General features: G+C 52.8%; 2 protein-coding genes across 3 annotated transcripts in view; one reads left to right on the top strand and one right to left on the bottom strand.

Annotated features, from left to right (window-relative positions):
- Positions 1-1,356, top strand: part of EFCAB6 (EF-hand calcium binding domain 6) — a 324,746-nt gene extending 323,390 nt beyond the window's left edge. Inside the window, exon 27 of the mRNA XM_017850034.1 lies at positions 1,139-1,356. The gene's annotated coding sequence lies outside the window, so the exon portion shown is untranslated. The remainder of the gene's footprint in view (positions 1-1,138) is intronic.
- A 96-nt stretch (positions 1,357-1,452) lies between these two features.
- MPPED1 (metallophosphoesterase domain containing 1) overlaps positions 1,453-9,357 on the bottom strand; it is an 89,451-nt gene continuing 81,546 nt past the window's right edge. The window contains exons 5-6 of one of the 2 annotated variants that reach the window (XM_017850036.1): positions 6,699-6,812; positions 1,453-3,808 (exon numbers count right to left, since the gene is read on the bottom strand). In XM_017850036.1, the coding sequence (XP_017705525.1) occupies positions 3,690-3,808; positions 6,699-6,812 (233 nt within the window). In that variant the 3' untranslated portion in view covers positions 1,453-3,689. The remainder of the gene's footprint in view (positions 3,809-6,698; positions 6,813-9,357) is intronic. The other variant, XM_017850037.1, reaches the window with a different exon arrangement.

The following is a 9,357-nucleotide window of genomic DNA, read 5'->3' as shown; positions in this document are numbered from 1 at the left end:
TGGATGGGTGGGGGATGGGTGGGTGGATGGATGGATGGGGAATGGATGGATGGGGGGATGGATGGATGGATGATGGATGATGAAGGGATGGAGGGAAGGATGGATGACAGATGCAGGGAGGGATGGAGGGATGGGGGATGGATGGATGGATAGATGGGGGATGAATGGATGGAGGGATGGATGGATGGAGGGAGGGATGGATAGATGGATGGGGATGGATAGATGGGGGATGGATAGATGGAGGATGGATGGATGGATGGGGGATGGATAGATGGAGGGATGGATGGACAGATGGGGAATGGATGGTTAGATGGCAGATGGATGGATGGAGGGATGAGGGATGGATGGATGATAGATGGGGATGGATGGATGGATAGATGGAGGGATGGAGGGATGGATGATAGACAGGGAATGGATGGATGGATGGATAGATGGGGGATGGATGGATGGGGGAGGGATGGATGGAGGATGGATGGAGGATGGATGGGTGATGGATAGATGGAGGGATGGATGATAAATGGGATGGATGGATGGGGGATGGATAGATGGAGGGATGGATGGATGGGAGATGGATAGATGGATGGATGGATGGGAGATGGATAGATGGAGGGATGGAGGGATGGATGGAAGGAGGGAGGGAGGGATGGATGGATGGGGGATGGATGGATGATGAATAGATGATGGATGGATGGAGGGAGGGATGGGTGGATGATGGATGGATGGAAGGAGGGATGAATGGATGAGGGATGGATGGAGGGAGGGATGGATGGATGGGGGATGGATGGAGGGAGGGATGGATGGATGGAGGAGGGGATGGATAGATGGATGGGGGATGGATGGATAGATGGGGATGGATGGATGGATGGATGGGGGATGGATGGATAGATGGATGGGGATGGCTAGATGGAGGAATGGATAGATGGACAGATGAGGGATGGATGGATAGATGGGGATGGATAGATGGAGGGATGGGGGATGGATAGATGGGGGATGGTAGAAGGAGGGGTAGATATATAGAGGGATGGACAGACAGATGGATAAAAATGACAGAACTTTTGCAGCCTGGGGACTTTGAGACTAGGCTCCTTGTACCTGACAGTGTTTCTCTGGGGCAATGTCTGGACCCTGTGTTTCACAGCGGCTGGGCTGCACATGCCACTTCCAGAAGAGTCCAGTGCTAAGGCCTCTGGAGGCGTTCTATTTTGGGAGACCAGGCAGCCAAGTATTTGAACACAAGAGGACCCAGAACTGCCCACACCACCACATCTGGGATCCCCCCGCCCCAAGGGAGGCTAAAGCAAGCAGAGGGACACCAACCACTGCCACAAGGAGGTCTTCAGACTCCAAGCTCTGTCCAGGCCTCAGCATTCTGCAAGAGAACACCACACTGCCCCCACATGTCCCAGGCAACACCCAGAGATGTGGAAGGAAGAGACACTGCACGGACTTCTCTTTTTACAAAGACTTTATTGTCTGACATGCTTGAAAAAAAAAAAAAATTACAGCCACAATCAAGTTATGCCAAAATGATTGAGAAGCACACCGTCATCTTCATATCTTGAGGACTTTTAATGAATTTTCTCTTAAAGTAACAGCTGCCTTCATAACTTTTCTTTTCCACATAAAAATACACCATATTCTGAAGATACCTTAGGAAAAAAATTTTTTTAAGTTTATAGTTCTTGGTCCACACAGAAATTGAGTGGAGCTGGCACTGAAAGGGCCTACTTTTCTCCACCGCACACATGTCCCGCACCTGGGGCATCAGAGAGACCTCGTAAACATCCCCAGCTACAGGAACCCCTTCAGCCAAATGGGATTCCTGGAGCCCTACACCCCACGGCGCTCAGCTTCAGCCAACCTGACACAGTGCTGCTGCCAGGCTTGCAGGGACAGCAGCCCCACCCCTCGAAAAGCCCAGCTCAGCGCGGGCAGAAAAGGACTCCCAGCATGCTAGGATGCTGCACCCAGGGTTCAGGACTCCTCAGAGCTCAGACCAGTTTTGAACAGGACCCTTAAAAACAAAATTACAATCCAAAGAGCCTTGGACCATGCATTGCTTTGTAGGGACATAACTTCGGGTCATGGCAAAGTGAGGGCAGTGAGGTCAGAGGACAAGGGTCAGATCCTGCCTCTGCTCCTTTTGTGCTGTGAGCCCCCAGGCAAGTTGCCACGCCCCTCTGGCCTCAATCGTCTCATCTTTAAAATGGGGAATAAAGTACCTACCTTGAAGGACCATCTGAGGATGAAATGAGACTGCAAAAGGGCCATGGTAGGCTGGTTCCCAGGGCTGGGACCTGGGTGAAGAAGTGACACCCTCCTCTCAGAGGAACAACGTAAAGGGGGTGCAAAAAAAATCACCAATCAGGACAAATAATACTACTGTAATGCAATGTTAAAAATAAAAATAAATGCAAAAAAAGTCCATCATGAACAAAATATTAAATAAAGACAGAATCTGACCCTGAACTTGCCATTTCTGCCTAACTGCCTGCCCCTCATCTAAGCCCTACCAGTTCCCACCACCATCCTGCCCCCACTCCCTCCAGTCCTAATTCAAAGAAAAAAAAGAAGCTGTCCAAGGTGGGCTGCTGAAGCCTGAGGCCTGCTCTGTCCCTGTGCCACCCTCCTGTTCACAGGGCTGGCTGGTCCTGGGATGAGGATTTTGAACCCTTTCAGCTTCCTCAGCTGCAGGCATGCCAGACAGAATCCTAACGGTGCAAGGGAAGCCACACCAAGGAACAAAACCTCACTGCGGGGCAGAAAAGAGAAACACAGGACCCACTTGGTTCAGTTAAGAGGGGTGCGTGCATACATGTGTGTCAGTACGTGCCTGGACACGGGTTCACACCCATGGTAGGCCTGCTGCAGCCTAAGCCTGCAGACCCTCCATCCAGGCTACCGAGTTCTGCAGAATAGCGTGTTCCCCGTGGGACCAAGGGTTATCCCCCCATGACTGGGAACCCTCTAGCTGGTCCTGGGCATGCACGCCAGCAGCTCATTCTGCAGAACCAGCCCCCATCATCCAGGCGCCAAATGAATGCCTAGAACACTCAGGCCATTGTTCACGTCAACAGAAATGCCTACAGGAAGAAGAAGAGGGGGATAATGCCAGGCAAACTGCTGTGGGCCTGGCCAGGTGTGGTCTGAATTCCTGAGATGTCCCTAAATGCTCCCTCGGAGGGCCTCCTTCTTGGGCCTATCTCCTCCCTCACTTGGGAGGAGAGCAAGGACTGTCTTTGTGCAGCCCACGAATCCTCCCACCCACCCCTAACACAGGGGGATGCCACCACACAGACCCATGGTTAGAGGGAGATTTTGTATAACTTCCAAATCCCATTGAAGAGCAGCAGCTTCCCAAACCAGGAGGGCGTCCAAGGGAGAAGAATGAAGATTCAGTCATTTCCCAAACATGACAGGGCCATGAGCTTAGTAGGTCCTTTAACGAGGTACACGCAGGATGTACACGCAGAAAAAGTAAATGAGCACAGAACCCCTGATGGGGATGTGCAGGGTCCCAACTCCAGGTGACAGAAGGCTGAAGAGTTGTTCCAAGGCCCTGACCTGCCTGTTAGGCCAGTCCCCGCAGCCAGGTGGGTCGTCCAGGCAACTCAGCATGGAAGGAATGGTGGCCGGACCAGGCCTATGGAGCTGGCACAAGCAGGCAGGACTGGGGCAGTGGGGAGCAGTCAGGAGTTCCGGGGTGTGGGGAGGTCAATGACTATGGGCGGGTTCACGGGCTGGTAGTTCACAGTGCATACGGACGCGTTCACATAGGTGGTCGTCCCATCTGCCATGACACCATACCCTGGAAAGTAAGCACACGCCCATCAGGTCAGCAGCCAGAGCGGTGAGGATGGTCAGGTGGATGTGGCATTCATAAGGCACTCAGCCCCCATAGGCTGAATGTGTTTGGGGCAAGCTAGTAAACTCTCAAGGTCAATCCCTTCATCTGTAAAATGGAGATGATAATGATACATGCCACTTCCAAGCTTGCTGTGAGGATTATATGAGAAAATTATCTATGTACTGTGCTCGGCCCAGTGCCTGGCACATGAGAAGCACACAGTGAGTCATCATCATTGACATCATCTTCACCACCATCCTTATCACCATCACCACCACTGCATCACCATCAACATCATCATCACCACCATGCTTATCGTGATCATCACTATTTTCACCACCACTACCATAATCATCATCACTAATGCCATCATCATCACTATCATGATCAACATCATCATCACCAACACCCTTATCATCTTCACCATTACCGCCACCACCATTACCGTCACCATCATCATCATCACTAGTCCCATCATCATCACTATCACCATGAACATCATCATCACTACCCTTATCATCACCATTATCACCACCACCACTGCCATCACCAACATCATCAAAAATGCCATCATCATATCACCATCAACATCATCATAACCACCCTTATCATCATCACCACCACCATCATCATCTTCACTAATGCCATAATCACTACAATCACCACTGCCATCATCCCCATCACCACCACCATCACCATCATCAAAAATGCCATCATCATATCACCATCACCATCATCATAACCACCCTTATCATCACCACCACCACCATCATCATCTTCGCTAATGCCATCATCACTACAATCACCACCGCCATCATTCCCATCACCACCACCATCAACATCATCATAACCAATGCCATCATCATCACTATCACAATCAACATCACCACCGCTCCTATCATTATCATCATCATTATCACCACCACTATCACCATCATTATCACCAGTGCTATCATCATCACTGCTCTTATCATTATTGACATCACCATTATCACTGCCACCATCATCACCATCACTAGTGCCATCAACATCACCAATATACCACCACCATCACCATCATCACCAATGCCATCATCGTCACTATCACCATCAACATCATCATCACCACCACCACCATCACCAAGAATGTTGTCATCACCAGTGCCACCATGATCATCATCACTACCCTTATCATTATCATCATCACCATTATCGCCACCATACCACCATCATCACTATCATCATCATTGTCAGTATTGATGATGTCATCATTGATGCCATCATGATCACCACCACCAACACCACTGTCATTATCACCCTCATTATTGTATCAGCACCATCATCATCACCACAATCACCATCATCATCACCATTGTCATCATCATCATCACCACCACTGCATTTATCATTATCATCATCACCATTGTCACCACTACTACCATCATCATCAGTATCATCATCATCACTGACATGATTACTATCACCATCATCACTACCAATACCACTGTGATCATGGTCATCATCTGTCATTATTGCCACCACCATCATCATCATTGCTACTATCACTACCATCCTCTCACCGTCATCACTATCATTATCATCATTGTCATGTACTTTCTCTGCCTCCACCATACCCTCTTCCCACCATCTTTATTTGTTAGAATCCCCCTCATCCTTCAGCTCAGGTCATCTCCAAGATAGAAGGAACATTTCCCCTTCCCTGTGTGGTGCTGGGGGAGGAAGGGAGTGGTGAGTGGGTAGGTGAGGACCTATTCTTTGGAGTCCAATTGTGCCTGTCCAGTTGTGTGGGGGTGTGGTTTGGGTCACAGGCAACTTTGGATCTGATGGAGCTACATGCCCATAGTAGGGCCGCAGAAAATGACAGCCATTATTATTATCCCACAGCACGTGAGCTGCCCATCTCTCCCAGGACCTCTCACATCTGGCTTTGATGACTTTTCTGTGCCCAGGGCTCCTCCAGGAGCTACTGGAGGCCAGGTGAGGTCTGATCACCCCTGCCCCTTGAAAATGAGCTGCAGAGGCCCTCAGGGAATGAATGGTTTGAGGCTTGCTTTTGAACTGAAAAACGATCTGATGTGGACCAGACAATGTGGACGCCTGAGGTCCCTGGTCCAACCAGACAGAGGTTCAGGAGGCCAGGAGATGCCTCTGGGGGAAACCACATCAGTCCGGACATCCCACAGCAGCCAATATGCTTCCTGGCAGGGATGTGACAGAGAGGCCTTGGGCAGGTGGGATAAACATCCAAAAGGAGCAAAAAGAGGCATCTGTGCCAAACTGGTGAAATGAGGCTCAGGTGAGGATGGCTGAGGGCTACAAGGGAACACCTGCACACAGCAACAGGCCAGGGCGTGGCCGTGTGGATGATAGACCTGGAGCTGACATCACCCTCACCATCACACGTAGTCCCTCCACACTTATTAAGCACCTATTGTATGCCAGGCCCAGGGGACAGAAGCAACAAGACAGAGCCACCAGTTCTAAGGGATTCATAGTGTGCTCACCAAATAAAATTCATCCTCCGTGTCGTGGCCCAAACACCCCCTCCTCTGAAAACCCGCTGCCCACCTCCCGATGACTTCCCAGGCTGGAGGCACAGCAGAGTTGCAGGGCTCCCCGGAAGCAAAATTCACCCCCTAAGTCATGCAGGATTTTGTGATCATCTTCCTATTATTAAACATTTAGCAATAGCTCATTGACAGCCAGGGTGTGTATGGCAGTTAGCAGTTACAAAGCGAACATCAGGAATGGGCTATATACTTCCCTTCTGGCTGAACGGAGGGGAGGCCCCGCTGGAGGGTCCATTAGGAGCCCCTAGCCCGTGAGGTCCCCATCTCCACCATGTACTGACCTTCGTGGATGTGGCCAAAGACATGTAGCCGCGGCTGGACTCGCCTCTGCACCGTATTGAGCAGCTCCACGCAGCCCACCCGCTGCATCTTCTTGGGGACCCAGTCCAGGAAGCCTGGTGTGGGGGAGACAACAGGAGGCCATGATGGGGTCTGTCCCAGCCCCTCACTGCCCCATGCCCGGCAGCAGCTTCTGCAGCCTGCAAGAGGCATGGGGCTCCTGGACTATGGCTTTGCACTATTCTCCCCGAGCAAGCTCCCCAGAACCCTGCCCTGCCTCAGCCTTCAGGGACGGAAACCATACGGGACCTTGCAGCCTCAGCCTCCTCCTCCACAGGGTTGCACTGAGGGCCTCCTTGAAAGAGCTTAGCATGGGCCAGGCACTTGGGGCAGGGTACTCGGTAGCTGCTAGCGCCCCCCTCCCCCAACCATCTGTGCTTGAGTGGCCTCGAGGGTGGCATCTGCCCACTGCAGAGATCAGCAAACGGAGGCCAGAGAGGGACGGGTGAGTCCCAAGGGCAGGCACCCTGGTGGTCAGTGGCAGAGCGGGGCATCCTGACACACAGCCCAGGAGTGAGATTTCCATGTCAGAAACTTCCTAAAAAGCACAGACTCATGAGCAGAAACCCTCCGTGGGTGCAGCATCGCACACGTGGCTGCGCCTGCGCCTGCCCCCGCTGCCAGCCTCCTGGAGCCGCCCAGATGGTGGCTGCTTATTATCCTCACATGGCTACACAAACGGAGAATAATTGATTACTCCAAGCGAACAATTAGGGCTCGTGGCGGCCCCTCTCTGGGTGAGCAGAACAGGTTTCCGCAACTGCTAGGAAGGGAACAGGGGAAGCTTCCGGTCAAAGGCCCAAGTGAGCGGCAACAGCGTAAAGAGAAGACACAGACAGAGACAGAGACAAAGATGAGGGAGGAGGAGGAGGAGAAGTAGGGGAAAGCAGAGAAAAGAGGCCGGGAATGCGTTGGGCACAGGCTGGGGGTAGACACTGGGGTGAAGTCCCAGGCTCTGCTGCCTACTGGCTGTGTGACCTTGGACAAGTCACTTAACCTCTCTGTACCTCCGTATCATCCAATAGAGTGCTTGGGCTGGGCACTGGGATCCCACCATGCATGAGGCCAGCCCCTTCCTCAATTCTAGAGTGTGTGTTGTGGGGAGGGTCTCCAGCACCTCGGCGCCCTGGCGCGCACAGTCTGGAGACAATGCAAGGGCAGCACCAGCTGAAGCGCCTGGCACACGGGCAGCCCTGAGGCAGGAGCCAGGAGGTGTGTAAAGGGCCTGGGTGGGGCGTCCAGAGAGCAGGAAGCCAAACGACACCATGTTCGGAGAGATGGATGAATGGAAAGGAGAGAGGGAGAGAAAGAAGGAAGCGGGAGGAGGGGAGGAAAGAAAGAGGGGAGAAGAAAAAAGGAGGAAAAAAGGAGATAGGGAAAGGAGGGAGAAGGGGAGCAAGGGAACGAAAAGAGAAGGAAGAGAACAAGACACCTTTGCTGCTCAGCCTCACTGTCAGTGACCGATGACACTGAATGTTGACTAGAACCGTCCCAAGGCTCAGGCGGCTTCCGGTGGGGCTGATACAAACCCGGCTACAACCTCACTGTGCTGCTTAAATCACACCAGAGCCCAGGCCTCCGCTTCCACCTGTGAGGGTGAGGCTGACAAAACCTTCCTTTCCTGGACTTTGTGAGGAGGCAGAGGGGCCGTGGGGCACTGGCTGGGTCGGGGCACCAAGTGGTATCAGGAGTTTCTTCCTGAACTGGTGTGTGAGCCAGTGACACTCAAGCTGTCCCGTGCCTCACCCCACAGCCTCCCCCATGGCTTCTGCCCGAGACACCCTTCCCTCCCCTTCTCTACCTCCCCAGACCCAATTCTGGGATCACAGCTTGTGCAAGCTCCCCAGGTAGCCTAACAGCAGTCATCTCTCCTGACTCCTCAAGCTTCCCTCACCCCTGAATGTGTCCCACGGGGCTTGGTTGTTCCTAAACCCTCCACCCTGCAGCCTGGGGGCCCCCTCAACCCAGGCACACACTGAAGGGGTTACCCTGGACCAGTGTCGCCCAGTACAGGGGCTGGTTCCAAGCACTGAGGGAGTGACGGTGGGTTTCTGGAGGTGGTGGTGGGAGCAAGACACTGATATGGGCCAAACTGCTGGGAGATTGAACTTCATTCAGCGGACTGAGGGAGCCACAGAGGGCCACAGAGGGATGGCATGGCATACATAAGGATACAGAGAACTCCCTCCTGCTGATGTAAAGTGAGTGGACTGGAAGGGACAAGAGCTTCGCCTCCACCACTTCCATTACCACCTCCATCACCATCTCCACCACCACCTCCACCACCACCTCCATCACCACCACTACCACCCCCATCACCACCAGCACCACCTCCATTACCATCACCACCACCACCCCCCATCACCACCACCACCTCCTTCACCAACACCACCTCCATCACCACCACCACCACCACCACCAGCACCGCCACCACTCCATCACCATCACCACCCCATCACCACCACCACCACCTCCATCACCACCACCAGCATCACCACCTCCATCACCACCACCACCACCACCACCTCCACCTCCACCACCATCACCACCACCTCCTTCACCACCACCACCACCTCCACCTCCACCACCATCACCACCACC

The sequence above is a fragment of the Rhinopithecus bieti genome, unplaced genomic scaffold, assembly GCF_001698545.2.
Source record: "Rhinopithecus bieti isolate Rb0 unplaced genomic scaffold, ASM169854v2 scaffold_33210, whole genome shotgun sequence".
Lineage (NCBI taxonomy): Eukaryota > Metazoa > Chordata > Mammalia > Primates > Cercopithecidae > Rhinopithecus > Rhinopithecus bieti.
The sequence above is the reverse complement of the archived record's forward strand: the minus strand, read 5'-3'. Positions and strand labels throughout refer to the sequence as shown.